This window comes from Dermacentor andersoni, chromosome 3 (genome assembly GCF_023375885.2).
Source record: "Dermacentor andersoni chromosome 3, qqDerAnde1_hic_scaffold, whole genome shotgun sequence".
Lineage (NCBI taxonomy): Eukaryota > Metazoa > Arthropoda > Arachnida > Ixodida > Ixodidae > Dermacentor > Dermacentor andersoni.
In genome coordinates, this window is record NC_092816.1 from 9,583,387 (window position 1) to 9,602,698 (window position 19,312).

General features: G+C 44.4%; 1 protein-coding gene across 1 annotated transcript in view; it reads right to left on the reverse strand.

Annotated features, from left to right (window-relative positions):
* trol (terribly reduced optic lobes) overlaps window positions 1–19,312 on the reverse strand; it is a 591,503-nt gene that overhangs the window by 43,552 nt on the left and 528,639 nt on the right. Inside the window, exons 88-89 of the mRNA XM_055065643.2 lie at window positions 17,303–17,611; window positions 11,048–11,269 (exon numbers count right to left, since the gene is read on the reverse strand). Of these exons, the coding sequence (XP_054921618.1) occupies window positions 11,048–11,269; window positions 17,303–17,611 (531 nt within the window). The remainder of the gene's footprint in view (window positions 1–11,047; window positions 11,270–17,302; window positions 17,612–19,312) is intronic.

A 19,312-nucleotide genomic window follows, 5' to 3' on the forward strand; every position in this document is an offset into this window, starting at 1 on the left:
CCCAAGAAGCATTGTCAACTGACAGGAGACAGCAGCAATACTATATTATATGTTGCCAGGTGTACCCTAGCCACAAGTTTTCATAGGACATAGTCCAAGAAGAAGTGAAATTTGATAGCGGGCAATGCACTTCAAATCAAAATGTGCAGTGGATATTTGCTTTTATGACCACCACATTCTCATATAAATTTCAGGCTGAATGGGAAAGTCGTGAGGAAATGAAACTTTCTAAAATTTCATGCTCCAAAACAGTTTGCAGTTGGCTGTATATAATTGATTGATTGATTGATTGATTGATTGGATTTAACATCCCAAAGCAACAATTTAGTGATCACAAATGTGCTATCCAGTTTGCCTGGCTTTACCTGAAAGCTTGCACTTTCACCCACTAGGTGAAGCTTAGACAGCAATAGCAAAGCCATAACGACAGCATTCACAGCATCACTCCATCATGTATATTAAAATATCTGCACGTTTGCTGATGACCATGTTATTTACAAAACGGTTACTAGTGCACCTGGCCAAATAAACTTACAGCAAGATTTCAACCATGTCTACAATGGTGCAATGACTGGCTAATGTTTCAGAGCCCTAATAATGCAAACATTTATTTTACTTATTATCATAGCCCACTTTATTTCCCTTATAATATTGCTAATGCCCCCTGTTAAATCTCTAACTACTTATAAACGCCTTGAAGTTACCTTAGCCTACAATCTGCCTTGGAACACGGATGTTGCTTACATCACATCAGCCAAAAAAAAAAAAAAGTTTCCGAAAACATCACTTATGCCTCAATCTGGAGCATGAAAAGCTACTTGCTTGCAAATCATTCCTCTTGCCTGAATTAGAGTATGCATCCCCCATACGGAACTCACCCAAAGTACATAGTGGATTTCACAAATATTTTGAATTTGTTCAAAACTGCACCACTAATTCATTCATCATTCATATTATGATGACATCAATGTTTCATTCCTGAAAACAAATTAACTGACCATCTCAGTTTTTTTATTGGCATGCCACAGCTCCGTTTTTCTTGCATATGTTCTTTCACTCTCCACTTAATTCTGTGCTTTAAATAATCCCCACAGCTCACATATCTCATCACACTAGCCATGCACAAGTTACTTGCCCACGTGTTCGTACAAAAACATTCCCTGTTCTTTTGTTCCCCAGGGCAACCAAAGATGAGAACTGCTTTTCGCAGAGCATTGCTGTCATCATCTGCTCGTTGAGCTTCATGCAAAGCATAATAAGTTATCTTTTGCACTAAATCAAGCTGACAATTACACCTTTTCTGCACAAACCCACCCAGTGGTGTCACTAGGGGTGAGAAGGTGCAGCCCACTGATGGTGGCTATGCTGCAGTTGCCACTCAAGCCTTTGTCTTTTTCTGCGGCTCACAGCTGAATATGGTAAACGTGTGTGTCCTGGGCACATCATTGGGTCGATGAAGAGAATGGACTGAAGCAGAGAAGTGCTAACAGAACAGTGTGCTGACTGAACAGTGCATGTGGTGTAAGCTTTCAGGCACTTGTGTACCCTGGTGCGAGACAAGACGTAATGATGCCAGCAGCGTCATATCAGAAGCGCCATGCATGCATAGCTTAGAGGAGCTGTTTTTTATGTGATTGCATTAAAAACACTCTGCTGGGCTGCACATGATAAACAAAAACATCAGGAGGAGAGGGGGAACAGATCACAAATCCAACACTCACTTGTCTTCCACTTTCATAAAGAAGCAGGGTTGACCATCTAATGTATAATCTCTTTCTATTTGCTCACTCTGTCACTAAAAATTGCACACACATGCTCGATGTTGTGCTTTCATGTGCAGAGATGGCTTGAAGGCCAGAAAGCTCCAAGGCTGTGTTTGTTACCAAACTTTGGAAAATGGCTACTCCATTCCACAAAGGTATAAATGGTAGGCAATTTAATGTATGCTAATGTATAATGGAAGATTTTCAGTATAATTAGCAATGTTTGCCTGATACATGACTGAATATGCACCAGAAGTGTACTAAGGTCCCTGCAAAGTGTTCTCTAAATATGTCCTTTCCTCCTTGATCATCCATGAAAAGTAACTGCTTCCTGTTATAAGAAATAGTAATTACATTTTGCTATAAGCATTGTTTATATTGTGCAAGGCATTCCTTACTTTATGCCACTTTAATGTATGAAATTTTAGCTGCTAACTGTGAGCTCAGAAATTGTTACATCTAGCGGCAAAATTTCTAGAACGCTTAGAATATGTGACATGTCAAACTGCCACCATATTGTCTTTTCTTTATTTTTACAGAAATAAATGCTCAACTACATGCAAAAGTAGGAGCGTTGCCCATTTAAATAATTTCACATTCACTATACAAAATGTGCGTTAAGAAACAGGGGGGAGTGACAAGAGAAGAAAAAAGGGGGGGGACATGTAACATACCCAGCGGCAGCACGGGGTACCGGGAAGTCGAGTAACGCCACTGAACCCACCCCTTATGTAATACATGCTGCTTAATGCTACTTGGGGTCTCTAGGGAAATAAAACTGAAATGAAATGAAATGTAACAAGTGCTATATTATTACATTAAAGGGACCCTGAAACAATTTTAATGATTGTGTACAAACATACCGAGTCAGTAGGGTAGGTCCTTCTAATCATTAAGAGACATTAAGTGCTCCACATGAAGTGTGTAATTTATTATAAAGCTTTTAAAATGTGCATCGCTATCAATCGCAGTGGCGCTGCTCTCCTGCATTTACAGCCACCTCTTCTTGTGCTGCATGGCGTGGGTAAGTAGTGAAGAGTTCAACGAAAGTTTGTCTGGTCAGGTAACATGATGATGAATAAATTGTGGTCACTAACCAAGTCAATGTGAAAAAACACACACAGAGACATTTCGGGACCGATACGGGTTCCTTGATCACACTAAAAGCTGGCAAGATCCATAAGTCACTTCTATGCCGAAACGTGACATAGAGAATGGGTGTAGTTAGCAGGCACATTTTCATCAGTCCTGTCGATACTCCTGTCCATCGTCTGAATAAATAAAGAGTCCAACAAAAGTTGTGTCATGAGATTCTTTTCCTTAACTATTATAGCAGCATTTTCCCAAATGATGCGGTGACTGCGATTATCGGCGAGTTCTGCAAGCGCTGTATTACACTGATCTTGCACTGCAGGTGTGTTCAGGGAGTAAACTGCAGCGACTACACACTCTAGAAGATGCAAACACTGCACACCAATGTCAATACCAATCTACTTGCTCAACACAATGATCACCTGCAGTTTTGAAAAGAAAGGTGCATTAAGCGGTAGCCGTAGGTTCCGTATACGGCAGAAAGCCTAGTGGCCGCACCATCTTCATGTCCACTTCGGATTGCGAGACTGATAGACATGACATTTGCAGGGGTGTTCCGTAGGGTGGTGTCGTCCTTAGCCCAATATTATTCAATATCATACTGGTGGGCCTTGCAGACGAGCTACCTGAAACAGCGCGTATCAGTACGTACGCGGATGATATTTGTATCTGGTCATCTGGGGTCACACGTAAGAGTAGGAGCGGTCGTAGTCGTTGGGAGGACCTTGGGACGACAGGGCTAGGTGAGCAGGGTTTATTTGCAGTATTTACATATTAAGCAAGATACATTGACAGTCTAGCGTGACTCCCATATGGAGCCCGCAAGACGACACATACAGCAAACAGCTTACGAGCACACAGCTCACGAGTACATTTCTCGCACGACAATGAGCACACAGCTCACTAGTACATCTTGAGCATGACAACGAGCACACAACGAGCACACAACGAGCACACTCTCGCAGCCGACAACCGCTGCTTATAAGCACTTGTCCCCCCCTTGATTCCAAGCGAACGGAAATGTTCGTCCAGTCATCGTTCGACGTCACCGTTCGACATCACCGAAGATGACCCGCCCTTTTGGAGGAGGCGGGCTCACATACTCGTGTTGCACACACAGACTCGTGTTGCACACACGTCGAACGGTGACGTCGAACGATGACTAGACGAACGTTTCCGTTCAATGTCACCATTCGACATCACCGAAGATGACCCGCCCTTTTGGAGGAGGCGGGCTCACATACTCGTGTTGCACACACACACACAGGTGTAAAGGTCCAGAGCTGATGTCAGGGGGGCTTCGTAGAACTCTGCTCTGTCAAGGGTGGCGCTGGCGGGTAGCACATTCCTGAGCTGACCCTGCGCCACGTGGCTGCCGGTTATTCGCAGTTCTCTGAAGTGCGCCCCGTCTGGTTGGATTGGAACACGTGCAGCAGGCTGAAATAGCTGGCACATTGCCACCCCGTACGGCCATTCCTAACAACGTCCACAAGTGCGTGCAAGGCTTCGACGTGCGGCTACCATCACGGCGAAGTACTTGCGCCTTAGAGGCCTGCGACTCTCAGCAACTAGTGTGCAGTCATGGCGTTCACGCGCAAATCAATGTCAAATTATCCAATCGTTGTCGACGGAACGGCGCTCCCTTTAGTCACCCACCACAGATTTCTTGGCGTGATAATAGACCACAGTCTTTCTTGGACCAAACATGTTACTGCGCTTAGGGCTAAACTGACCAACTTCATACACATTCTTCATGTAATATCAGGACTGAGATGGGGCCCCTCTGAGCGAAGTTTGCTCCAAGTGTACCAGGCACTTTTTGTGGGCTACATATGCTACAGCATGCCTGTGTTATCTAACATGGGGTCATCTTGTATACGCACGCTGGAGAGCCTTCAGGCACAAGCACTACGGATATGTCTTGGCTTGCCACGCTGCACGTCAACTAAGGGCACAATAGCAAAAGCACGGGCTTGTCCAATCGACATATACAGGTCTTGTGAACCTGTGCGAACCTATTTTCGCCTGCTAACCAGACACCCACACCATCCACTGTCAACACTTCCAAGCGCCAACCTTGACTGTGGTTTTTCTAAAGCTATTGCATGTCACGCAAGTATTTTACCTGCAAGATTCCAGGCCACCGACATCCCTGCAACACCTCCATGGACATTGCCAAGACCACTAGTGAGGCTTCGGATACCCAGAATCATGAAGAAATCTCACGTTTCCTCCATTGGCTTGAAACAGCTCACCCTGTCCCATATATTTACATTATATAGTGGGACTGTACAAGTATATACCGATGGTTCAGTCACGCCATCTGCCACAATGGCCGCATTTGTCATCCCACAACTTGGAATTACTCGACGATTTAGATTAGACCACAAATTGACATCTACGGCTGCGGAACTTGTGGGAATACGGGAGGCTGTCCGTTTTATGAGAATGCAGACACCTCATAAATGGACGATATTGTGCGATGCCAAATCAGCGCTACAGGCGCTAGAATGTTTTTTAAAGAAAGGACCATACTACCTGCTCGTGCTGCAAATCGTCGAACTTCATCACAGTGCCGAGTTAAGTGGCCACATGATCACCTTTCAATGGGTGCCTAGTCATTGTGGTGTTTTTGGCAATGAACTCGCTGACAGTGAGGCAAGATCGGCGTCCTCTTCCTCTGATGAAGTACGTATTGCCTACTCGCGACCTGACACCAACTCCATGATCAAGGCACTCATGCAGGACCTTACAAAAACTTACAGAGCCCACTACGATAACATTCACAGATGTCTACATATGATTGACCCAGACGATAAATTCTGTTTGCCCCCGAAGCTTACACGGAGCAAAACATCCATTGCTACACAGGATTCGGCTCGGCGTTGCTTTCACCCGTCGCTACGCGCACCTTATCGGCCAATCGAACAGCCCTGATTGTGATCACTGCCAGATGCCTGAAACACTGCAACACCTACTGTGCGACTGCCCAGCATATATGCTGGAGCGAAGGACGCTAGAAAGTTTCTTAGCCAGCGTTGGCAGGCAACCACTGTCGGAGAAAGCTATCCTCGGCCCATGGCCTGACACTGCACTTCCAGTACGTGCAACAAAAGTGTAGTTGAAGTTTCTGCAGGACACCAAGCTCGACGAGCGGCTCTAGCAAGACAACTGTCTCATGTACATAAGCAATCACCACTTCTCTTATCATCATCATCCATCCCAGTACTTTCACTCCCCTTCCCTCTTCCCCAGTGTAGAGTAGCAGACTAGAGCGCACTAGCTCAGGTCGACCTCTCTGTCTTTCCTATCAATAAACCCAATTCAATTCAATTGTCCAGAACAATAGCGAAGAAATATCCTAACAAGCAGAGATCTGGAAAAAAAAGCATTGCAAAAGCAATTGAATGTGCTTTACGTGTCAAAACGTCCATTAGAAAGCTGCTAACTTGTGCTAGGCTTTGGTGCAGTGGTACCATCTCTGCCTCCCATGCAGAAAAATGCGAGAGTTCGATTCCTGATGTCAATGTACTCCCCCCCCCCCACTTTAATTTAAAGATCCTAGAGTAACGGAAATGTTATAAATAGCCCATTTCACCACAATCACAAGTTAGCAGCAGCTCTTTCTTTTTCTGCTAGTGGCCACGAAGACATTAAGAGCGTAATATAGAGGCAATTGAAAACATACGTACTATATTTGATATTTACATGTTATCAGGTAATTATCAAACTGATATGATACTGGAAACAGCTACTTTGTAGTTTGTACATTGCATATGTGCTCATAGCAATATGGCGAAAGCCTGCCATGGCATCCATCTCTTTCAATCATGTAGTGCAAATCAGACAACATTGTGCATAGTGTCACCACGTGCCCATCTGCCACACAATGTTCATCTTTGAATCTCACTCCGTGTAGACCAAGCTTAATGAGAAAAACTGTGTGCAAAACAGGCATGGGAACACACTCGGTCCAAATCAACTGAAAGTTGACAACGCTTATGTCACTACTTGGAAGAGGCAGGACATAGTGATGGCCGCATGGTGCATAAGTTGAGGGGGAACACTGTGGCTTGAGGGGAGCATAATGTCTAACAACTATTACCTGTGTTATTATAGCATGCCGACACGAAATTCTTGTGAAAAGCATTCCTTGAAAGATAACCTCTGTGTCTAGGCAAACAACAAAAAGCAGCTTCAGGGACCCTTTAAGTAAGGCTGGTAGCTTTATGGGCAGTATAAATTGCAGTAAACATTCGCTTACTAACTAAACAAGTGTGGTGTCATCTAAACACACACGGAGAGTTGACTCGACCTGCTAGCACTTGCACATCACAATGCTGGAGTGATGAGCAGCACCTGCAGTGAAGAGCATGTGTGCTTTTTTGCAAAGCAATCATCGTCTACTACCACTTCCTTTACAATTTCAACAGTGCCATGCCTCTAAAAACAACATGATCTCTAACAGTTCGCGTGCAGGAAGCCAGTGTGCATCAAGCCACCAGCCTTCTTGGCTCACCCTCACATGCTCGCCGTTCATACTGGAACTCACAGTCGATCACATGACTTCTAACACACTCTGTATAGGCCATATATGCACAGTTGCAGATGGGAGACCACGGCGGTGCTGTCTGTGCAACGAGTGCACCTCGAGTGTCTGTACAAATTGCTATAAGAATAAAAAAAAGCTTACATGCTTGCACATTTTGGGAATTAACGCTTGAGCCAAATGAGCTTATGTCAGAAGCTACGTACATCTCATAAATAAGAAACTGCCTTCTTTGGAGTTAACAATAGGGCTGCCATTACACAACAGCAACATGGTTTCTATGTTGCTTGTACTTATATATCTTAGATGGGCAAGCTCTACATGTGCTGAGTATTTTCATGAGAAGTGTTTATTTTGTTTTAATTGTTGTTGTTGTCTTTTAAAACTTTTTTGCTAAATGGCACAAGCCATTGCCTTCATCGTTTTTGTAATCTAGACATGGCCATACCAAACAAAAATAGCACTGATCTACCTAACGGAGACAAAGCATGGATATTTCGTCAAAAAAAATCTGAATATAATCTTATCGTGAAGCAGCGGAACAAAACAACAGAAAGAGTGAGAAACTATCTCAAAATGGACCGTAAAAAATACTTATACAAATAAGTCCAGACCACTCATAATGCTTATATGCAGGCTCGGATGGGCATTTTCAAAGACTACAGAAAAACATCGCTGCAAATTCAAATGAATGCAAACATCCCAGTTACATGCTTTGATTTCCAAATACGTGCAACTGCTTGTTCCACAAGTTTTGCTCATGTGCAATCCTTGCAAAATTTTGTTTTCTATATAGTATAGTACCATTTAGAGTGTGGATATCCATGACTGTAGCACTGTAATAACTGAACCATGTAAGTAAATACTTCAAATAATTAGACGAGTCCCTAAACAAAATTGAGGACAGGAAGAACAACAAATAATTAGGCTTTTATATGCAATTATCACTTACTGTGGTACTGGATTTCTTACTGTATAAATAATCTCACAAGTATGCTGATGAACAACCTAGGGATCATCAGCTGAGTAGCCACTGAGTAGCCATGACAACCCTATCAAGGTACACCAGCTCTCATGACTTCTGTGGCACAGGAACAGTAAACAAAGTACTACCTACAACTCTGAGCCCACATCCACAAGACAGGACAATACAAGCATCTTCAGATGAACACTGCTGAATGGCCACTGCTGATCAAACTTGAACACAATGCATCCAGACTTTATTGAAGGAACTAACACCCTGGGACTTCCTACCCATCAGAATTCCTATTCTTCTTTAGAATACGGGACCAGTACACCTTGAATGATGTCTCACCCAACTCTTTTACCTACCAGAATGAACCAGAAGGTATGTTGCAGGTCTAGCATTTTCAGGGTTGAAAGAGGGATTGCTATATTATACTGTGAACCAACTGCTTACATCCAACTCTATGTAAACATGACATGACCACTCAAAAAGTCAAATTAGAAGCTTTTCTACAAGTAGCAAATCATACTACAACAACTGTCTCAATGACATCAAAATATACGCAGATTCTCAAGACGTCATCATGATGTGTGCAAACTCAACTAACAAAAACTTGGGATGCGAGAAACCCAGCAATGGAAGTGTGCACCAAGCTGCTTGAGATGCCTTACAACCAAGCACAGATGCTACAGTGCAGGAACTGTAAATATAATATAACATAGACAAAGACTTCCTTCAGCATTAGCTAGAAGGAAAACGAATTTTCAAAGAATGTTGAGAAATCAATAAACACTTGTAGACTCTGCCTCCCTCATTTAATAGGATGCAAGCATAATGTGCAAACATTATACTAATTCACAAAAAGGGAAATGTTAAAGAATTGAAAAATTAGAGGCCCATTACCTTACTCCCAGTATTGTATATATCACATCCATGTCATTATTCAGGTAATCCAGAAATCCACAGAGAGAGTAGAATAAGCCTGTCTATATGGCTTTCATAGATTATGAAAAGGCATTTGATTCAGTAGAGTTACCAGCAGTCATAGAGGTATTACGTAATCAAAGAGTACAGGCCGCTTACGTAAATATCTTCTAAAATATCTACAGAGATTCCACAGCAACCTAAATTCTACACAAGTAGGAAGATACCTATAAAGAAAGGGGCCAGAAAAGGAGACACAATCCCTTCGATGCTATTCACTGCATGCTTGGAAGAAGTATTCAAGCAATTAAACTGGGAAGGCTTAGGAGTAAGGATCAATGGCGAATATCTCAGCGACCTTTGGCTTGCCGATGACATTGTCCTATTCAGCAACACTGGAGACGAGTTACAACAAATGATTGAGGACCTTAACAGAGAGAGTGTAAGAGTGGGGTTGAAGATAAAATATGCAGAAGACAAAGATAATCATGAATAGCTGGGAAAGGGAACAAGAGTTCAGGCTTGCCAGTCAGCCTCTAGAGTCTGTGAAGGAGTACATTTACCTAGGTCAATTACTTATAGGGGATCCTGATCAAGAGAAGGAAATTTGCAGAAGAAAATGGGTTGGAGCACATACGGTAGACAATATTGGCTCCTGACTGGAAGCTTACCATAATCATTAAAAAGGAATGTGCACAATCACTGCATTTTACCGGTGCTGACATATGGGACAGAAACGTGGAGACTGACAAAGAAGCTTTAAAACAAGTTAAGGACCATGTAAAGAGCGATGGAATGAAGAATGTTAGACGTTACATTAAGAGACAAGAAGAGAGCGGTGTGGATCAGAGAGCAAACGGGTATGGATGATATTCTAATTAACATCAAGAGAAAAAAAATGAAGCTGGGTAGGCCATGTAATGCGTAGGTTAATAACCGGTTGACCATTAGGGTTATAGAATGGCTGCCAAGAGAAGGGAAGTGCAGTCGAGGATGGTAGAAGACTAGGTGGGGCAATAAAATTAGGAAATTCCCAGGCATAAGTTGGAATCGATTGGCACAGGACAGGAGTAATAGGAGATCACAGGGAGGGGCCTTCGTCCTGCAGTGGACATATAATAGGCTGAGGATGAAGAACCATCACGTCAGCTCTAATGTGACAAGGCCCTTACAACGTTTCTAAAGGCTTTTTTTGGAAATGTTGAAGATCCTGTGCACAAGCATTATGCAACACCAGTCTACACAACAGGCAAATTTTTAACATCAATGATGGAGGCTGCTGGCGCTTGTGGAGAAGTGACCTCAGACCTGCTGGAATAGGGCAAAACTTCCTCAAAGCCAAGGGTGACATAGCTGCCCCTCACTTTGATCCAAAATGCAGAATCCCAGGTGGATGTCATATGATTTCGAGCAGAGAAGATAATTCAGTCACCACCAGGACAACAGAGAAACGTCAATCCTGTACCATTCCCTAGGTACCCAACCCTGATACCCCACTTCCCATCCAAGCATACCATAATGAAGACATACTTAAAAGGACGAGGTCTGGACACCGGCCAAAATGGTTTAAAATAGTTATTTACAATTTTGGCTCCCCCACGGGAGCCTATTTTAAACCATTTTGGTCGGTGTCCAGACTTCTTCCTTTTAAGTACGCATCATCCTGACCAGACGCGCTTCCATCATACTCTCAACTTCATAATGAAGACATTTTCAAACAAACAAGTGCGTACTGATGAATAGAATGCCCACCTGAACCCGTGTCAAAACGAAATTCCACACTTCCATTGTGGATTCCAATGGAAGTAAAGTCTCCTTTCTGGTCAGAGTACTGAGCACAGTAGACCAGTAGGCAGTCATCCAGGTTATTCGGCTTGATCTTCATCTTCACCTTCAGACTGCTTTGGGAGCTCTTGGGTGTTGGATATGCCACGAAGGCATCATCAGCAAATGCAGGCTCCACTATGGAGACCTCTGAAAAATTTGTGATAGTAAGAAATGTAACCCATACTATACGGCCAAGTGACACCAAACCTGCATGAACACTGAATGAATACTGCAGCACAGAGGTTACCTCAACAAATGTGAGCCACTACGTAAAGGTTATACGTATACAACCTATGCTGCAGACCTAATTTTGCTTTAAATTCCATTTTTCCATTTTAAGCAGCACAAGTACAAGCAGAGTTTATGCTGATGTTAAGAGAAATTTTTGGAAGCAAGATCAATTTTGCGTGACTGTTATGTGAATAACGTGCAATTGGCCAGCTCCTCTTTGGCTTGGGGTTGGTGCCACACGGAGACACGTCGCGTGCCCTTTAGCATGCTTTGTGGGACCATCCTGCGAAAGGCTTCAAAGCAGGGCACCAGGATGGACGACTACTGTCAATGCGCTACCATTCACGTGTTGCTGTCCGGCGTGGGGCAAACATATTCGCTCAATATTCTGTCGTGGTGATCTGAACTTTCTCAATTCGTCAGCGCCCGTCAACATGTTCTATTAGTCGTAATTCAGCTAGCTGGTATTGGTGTATAAAAGGAGCAATAAATGCCCCTTTGATTGTTTACACTACTGTGTTGTCGGTGTATAGCATATATCTGTTACACAGTGATATTGGTGAAACAAAAATTGATTTTCTTTGTTATTAGCAATAATTCATTATACCTGTGTTTGCAATATCAAGGTTTGACTAAGTGCTCACACTACGTACATCAAAGATTGTTCACATGTGAGCAGATGTTGAGTCTAATAATAACCCCGTATTGCACAAATTTTTGTTTTATGATACACTATGCCAGTTACAGGTATCCATTTTATAACCTTACAGAAATATGTTTGAAATAGAAAAAAAGCCTGCAACGAATAGTATGACGATTGAAAAAGCTAGAAAGTTTGCTGATGTAAGTGCAATATATTTCTCTCAGCTAGATTTATTACAAGTTCATGGAAAATTTGATAATTCGATATAATTCACTAAATTATAGCCTCAATATATAGCCATATCTCTTACTGCACTTCTCTTCATGTGAATTTTTGCTTTGCATAGGCTTTTTGAGCTTGAGGAAAGCCGAATAAATACCTTCTTCCTCTTCTACCCCAAGTTCTTTTTTGATGCTCTTGTCTTTAGCCATTGGCACATGGCTGCCCCCACACACACAAAAAAAATTAAATTATGGGGTTTTACGTGCCAAAACCACTTTCTGATTATGAGGCACGCCGTAGTGGAGGGCTCCAGAAATTTCGACCACCTGGGAATCTTTAACGTGCACCTAAATCTAAGTACACGGGTGTTTTCGCATTTCGCCCCCATCGAAATGCGGCCGCCATGGCCGGAATTTGATCCTGCGACCTCGTGCTCAGCAGCCCAACACCATAGCCACTGAGCAACCACGGCGAGTTGCCCCCACACATCTAACATAAAAACAGCTGGAATTTTATTTTCTGACGCATTCATCAAAACAATGATGCTAATCAACAGCCATAGCCTGTAAAAATGGCATGTTTTGCAAGTAAATTTATTTTCTCACAACAAAACAATTGTCTGCTCTCATCCACAAAACAATCCATAATCCATTAATTGCTGTATCATATATGATACAGCAATTAATGCTTGCCTCACACAACGACCAGAACATCTTCCTCATTCAAAACATTGATGCAGACTGATAAAGAGCAAACGAACGCTCTACAGTAGAGCTCCACTGATATGTTTTTAAAGGAACTGTGAAAAAAGATGTCCCAGCCGAGAAAGCGTAACCATGAGGAATGGCACAAATTGCCACAGCACGACGTCAGAAACAATCCGTATGGCTGCCAGTGCAGTTATTGGATGTCTCGGTGCTCGTACTGTGACCAGGAATGGCAGATGTGCACATGTATAATTAAGGGACACGTACATTGCTTCCTGACAGTGGCCCCTACCACAATATTTTGTGTATGCTTCATCGCATAACACGGTTCTACTGCGCCGAAGCTGACTAAAGAGAACCAGCAATTGTGAAATGCAAATGAGACCCTTGCAGGCCCCAAAGTAAATGCAGCCCTGTACTAGACAGAACTGGCCCAGTGTGTGTGGTTCCTGGTAGGTTTTAACCAACGTGCACTTTTTTAGATGCTTCGCCAACTGCTCTGTGCATGCTTTCTCCCAATTTTTGCATAGCACCTGGCTTATGCAACTTTGTTGCTTTATTGCAAACTTCAGTCGCTTGTTGCAACGAACTGGTCACTTGTTACAACATGCAAGAGTCCATTTCTTCCTGCACCGTTATATTTACATGGCAGACACTTTCAAGTGCAACGTAAGATGGGGAACATTACAGAATGGCGTTGTATCAAATGGGAATATAATACATGGGAGTCAATGGAATTCAGGTTGGGACCATGAAAACACAATTTAGCAGCTGGGAAAACACAACAGTGAGGAACGTATTGTTAAAATGAAAGTAAAGCATTTATTAACTGCAATACAGGCAGCTAAAATGGTTGCGTCCTTGCTGAATCTTCCGCATCAAACAACCAGCCACTGTACATGGTGCACTCCCTGGAAGTCCATCTGGTCTTCAGTAGTGGTGCTACTTTCTTACACAGCACCCCTTCTGTTCCAAATTCCAGCTATGGAGAATACCGTTGCAGGGGTTCGTGCACCCTGATCAACTGCCAAAGCACCGGTGTCTGGAGAACAGCTGGAGCACCAGCAGGACTGGCACTTGCCCGGCCGCTCGGTTCCGCTGGCCAGGGTGGCACACTTGTTTGCGCGTCATGTCCCAGAGTGGCGGAACGCACTGGCGTCGTCGCTTCTTTTTCGCCGGGCTGTGTGGCCGCTTGTGTCTGCTGCTCGTCATTGCCATCCTCTCCTGAAGTGGGCCACTCCTCTGTGCCTCCAAGGTGGCATCGCATGTCAGTTCCACACTGTGCCCGCCGCACCTCAGTTGATGATGAACTGGTAGCTGCTCCGATGACTGCAGGTGCCCATCTGGGTCCTGACCTGAAGTTCCTTGCCCAGAAAGTGTTGCCAGCCTGGTTCTCTTCTAGCTGCAGAATCGCTGCGCACCTTCTGCTGTAGTTGTTGGAATTGCACCTCGCTTCACAAATCTGGCTTCAGCAAATCTAATGCAGGCTTCAGGCATCGATCAATCAATAGTTCAGCCGGGGAACGACTGGTGAGGGCATGAGGTGTGCTTCTGTATGCTAATAAGGTTCTAGCAACTCAACCTTAAAAATCCCCTGGCTGCGTCGTCTTGAGCTTGTCCTTTACAGTTTGTACGACTCTCTCAGTGGCCCCCCATTGGATGCAGGATAGTATGGTGGAATCAGGATAGGACGTGAGCCAAGAATGACTTGTAGGAACCACTTGTGAAGGAAAGTCCAGTGTCACTCACTATCACGTCTGGTAATCCATGGTTAGCACAGATGGCGCAGAGGCTTGAGATTGTCGCCTCTGCTGATGGGAACGACACTCCAACCACTTCCACCCATTTAAAGCACGCATCCACGAATACCAAAAAGTATGCACCTTAAGACGGCCCACCAAAATCAACATGTGGACGAGACTATGCTCTCTCTGGGAACAGCTATGGTGCAAGCTGTATTGCCCTGTAAGATTTCTGATGCAACTGGCAGACCATGCACCTGCCCACCTTCATAGCAATGTCCTCATCAATGCTAGGCCACCACACATGAAAATGGGCCACCAGCTTCATTTTTTCAACTCCAGAATGGCTCTCATGCAGAAGGTCCAACACTGCTGCCCTTAGTCTGGCAGCAACCGTGAAGTAGAGTCTCCGTTTAGCGTTGGAAAATTTCAGGTGCTCATGCCACTCCGAATGGCGGTTGGTTGTACTGAAATAGCCCCCCCCCCCCCCCACCCCCTCCTGCTATGTGTTGATAGTCACCAACTTCTTAGACGCCTCATGCAACTCCACTTGCAGGTATGCATCCCAAAGGTCCAACTTCAAGAACGTCTCCTCCTGCCAGCTGTGCCCAGATTTCTTCGACCCGTGGCACCGGATATGTCTCGATATCTGCTGCCCAGTTTACCATGACTTTGAAGTCACCGCACAATCAAATTTTCCTGTTCTTCAAAACCAGAACCAATGGTGCAGCCTAATCTGTGGTCCTCAATGGCCTGAGGACACCCTCTCGCTGCAACCACTGTAGTTCCTGCGCCACCAAATCCTGCAGAGCAATCGGCGCTGTTCTTGGCTTGAAGAAACATGGTTTCGCATCCTGTGGCACTCTTATCTTGGCCTTCAACTCCAGCAAAGTTACCGAGACCTTCTGAAAACACATCCGGAAATCGGCTTACCAGGTGCTTGACATTGTCGATCGAGTGCACGTTCGGCAGACTGTCAAGCAGCATACCAAAAGCTTTCGCCCAGTTTTTCCCCAGCAGGGCCTGCGAGCTGCCCTTGATGACAAACAAAGGAAGTCGAGCGTGCTTTTCACCAAACTTGGCAAGCACTGTCATCATCCCCACAACCGCTGACTGATGGCCGAAGTAGCCTCTCAGCGCGAGATTGACATTTTCCAGTGCCATGCCTGGAAACAGCCTCAAGAATCACCGAGTAGATGGCCCCCATATCAACTTCCATGAATAGCGACTGATCTTCCACGACTACCATGGCGCAAATAGGGGGTACCTTTGGCTCCAGGAGATTCACAGTGTCAGACTGTGGAACAGCGGTATTCATTGGCCCACCATCTAGTGACCATGCTGTGTCTACCGAGTCCACGGCCACCACCATGCGCTTAGGTTGAGATCTAACCAGTCTGACTCCCTGTCATCCAATGTTACGTTCTGTGCCCTGCAGACTTGTTTCAGTTTCCTGTCCACTTGTGCATTTCTTTGCTGCATGGCCTCTCTTCTGACAACAAAAACACCGCAGATTTCTGAACCTGCACAACTGCTCGTTGTGCCATCCACCGCAGCGATAACAATCACCGACAGCCTCAACAGTTCTTGACACTTCGTTAATAGCCACCCCGTCTACTTGGCCAGTCATCATTTTGGCGCCAGTAATGGTGGCTTCTATGCTGGTAATGATCTTGACAGTGCGGTCCAGTGCTAACTCAGACTATTCTAGCAGGTGCCATCTCATTGCATCGTCCGGAATACCATGTACGATTCGGTCCCTCAGGTTGTTCTCTAGCTCTCTGCTGAACGCACAAGAGTCTGCGAACTTACGCAGCTCTACGACTAAGTCCTTGACCACTTCACCATCCCTTTGTGTACGGCAATGAAAATGATACCGCTGTATTATCACTGACGTAAGCAGCTGCAGACTTTTCATGAGCGGAACATCACTTGGCCGTCAAGGTGTCGGTAAGCGTCGTAGCAGTGAGTACGTCGGTCTTCCACACTACCTCAAAAAGACCGCATGTTGCTTGTCAACACTGTTGGCAATGAAGTGCTCCTCCAGCACTTCCACGCACTCCTCCCATTTGTGTTCTTCCCCTGTAAATGGCTCCAACTTGGCCATCACGACTGGTCACTTCTCACAGCCCGGCTCCAAACTTGATTAGTCCTCGTCACCAGTTGTTACAATGACAGTAAAGCATTTATTAACTATGATACAGGCAGCCAACATGGCTGTGTCCCTGCTGCGTCTCCCGCGCCAAGCACCCAGCCGCTGTCGATGGTGCACCCCCTGGGAGCCCATTTGGTTTTCAGTGGTGGTGCTAGTTTCCAACACAAGACGTATGAATGGGGTTTCCATTTTTCGGCTGCTTTTAAGGGTTATAGTTAGGAAAATAACCTGTTTGCTTATTAACTTTCTGCGCAATGTGTGATGAGGTGCCTACACGCATATCTCAAAAAAAAGGATAACACATAAATTACTTTCAGTGTTACAGATGCTGTGGATTTCATTGCCAGAGATGAAACAGATTCTTGGTAATATCTGTTGATTCCCTTTGTGTTCATTCTATAAAGTCAGAAGAAGTTGTTCGTATGTGTACCATAATGATAAACCATGCAGTAAGGGGTTAATGTGAAAAATTTGATTTACCTTTTTCACAACGAAGGCCTGTTCGTCCAAAGGGGCAGTAGCAGTCCAACCCTCCCGTTGGTCGATTGACGCATCGACCTTCGCCACAGATTCCAGGGTAGCAGGCCTCGCCAACCTTCTCACAGTCCCGCCCCGAAAATCCTGGTGGGCAGATGCAGCGATAGCCAGCCTCTGTGGGTGCCTCTTGGCAGACACCGTCATGTAGGCATGGGTTCAGGGAGCATGTCTCACATGGTGTAGTGCCCACTTGCTCAGAGTCCTTCACCAAGTCCAAGGTGCGGCTGCCAAACTTGATTTCACTCACACAGCCTGTGCATATCACAACACAGGTCAAAATAAAACTACAAAGCGAAGCACACTGCTAAGCAAAGGTGCAATATAAATATACAAGAAATTTTGATGAAGTTGAAGAAGTCTAATCATATCTAAAGGGAGATTTATTAGCTTCCACTTGAAGTTAGTCAAACCACCATCAACAAAAGTAATCAGATACTTCAACAGTGTTTGAGCGTTCAACAAGTATTCTAAAGGACAACAGACCCCCAGCAATAGCACTTATAATAATAATATTTATTTCTCATCAATACAAAAGATGATCATGGAAGGGATGGGAATAAAAGCGACAATCCGCTTGACAGAGTTCCCACTCCTGTAACAACAGGCAGTAGCAGTGGGGCATACAGTACAGAAACAGTTGGATGCACATATGTAATAATGTTAGTTCTGTAGTTGAACCAACAAAAAGAAAAAAATAAAAAAAAAACGCAGAACAGACGCATTTGTTGATGATGGCTAAAAAGTGTAAAAAGAAAGAAAAAAATATATGCATATGTACATATATGCATATATGAACACCCTTATATATTCACAAATGTACACATATACATATGCACTAGAACCTCATTGATATGTTCCCGTTATGCATGTTTTTCCGGCGTCAACGCTCACAATCGAGAACACAGAAATGGCCCAATAGAGTTACGCCCATTTTTTACAAGCTCAAACATTCCCAGAAAACACGATTTTTTGGCACCAATATTCAACCCGTCGCCAAACTGCGATCGTATGATACGTTTTCCGCCCGCTAGATCCCATGTAAACAAAAAAATGCGCGAGGCGCGCGCGATCGAGACCAGTATGTAGCTGCCCACCGCAGCAACGTTACCACAATATTCGCCCACCCATCTCACATGAAAATGCCGGCACGGACTCAGTTTCTTATTTTGGTACCATCCGGGGTCTTCTCTGAAAAATTCTCTGGGGTCGTTGCACGCGGCATTCACAGTTATCACCGCCAATCCTATTGTGATAACCACCTTTGCCTATCTGTTTCACAGCACATGGCGCATACTGCCATTGGCAGTGTACAGCACGCTTTTAGTAGGACGCATCGCCGTTCTCTGCTGCAGGTGGCGCGATGTGGGCATCACATTTTGCTTCGGCGTCATTCGGTGGCACCCAACAGCTCGGTTTCGTTTCGATTTCCCGCCACTCTCTTAAAATACCACGCAATAGGAAAATAACTGAATGCACCTCGGGCCGCCGGAGCACCACTAGCTCGACGCGCCTCGGCGTCTTGTGCCGCAATGATCCGCGCGAGGCTTCGCATTACTAAGATGTCAACAATAGCCGAGTATGTCATATTTTTTTTACTTCAGATCGTACGTTTTCCCGGTTAGTACATTATCTCTCACCGTTTTTTTTAGAACCTATGAACAAGGTTCTAGTTACTGTATATACACATACAGCCATAGTAGTGAAGAACATACCTTCATTCAAAAAGAAAAAAAATATTGGCTGCAATAAGAGAAAGTGGGTGAGCGGGAGTGGTCATTGTTACCCATCTCCTTTCACGAGAAATTTGCATGTTCGAATTATTGACCTCTGAAAAACTAACTTGTGCATTGAATAATTCATTTAATATGAAGGGTAACTGATAGTGCAGCATTTGCCAACCGTAGTTAGCCTGTGTAGTCGGTGAAGCCCAGTGGGTTTTGTGATGGTGTGGAT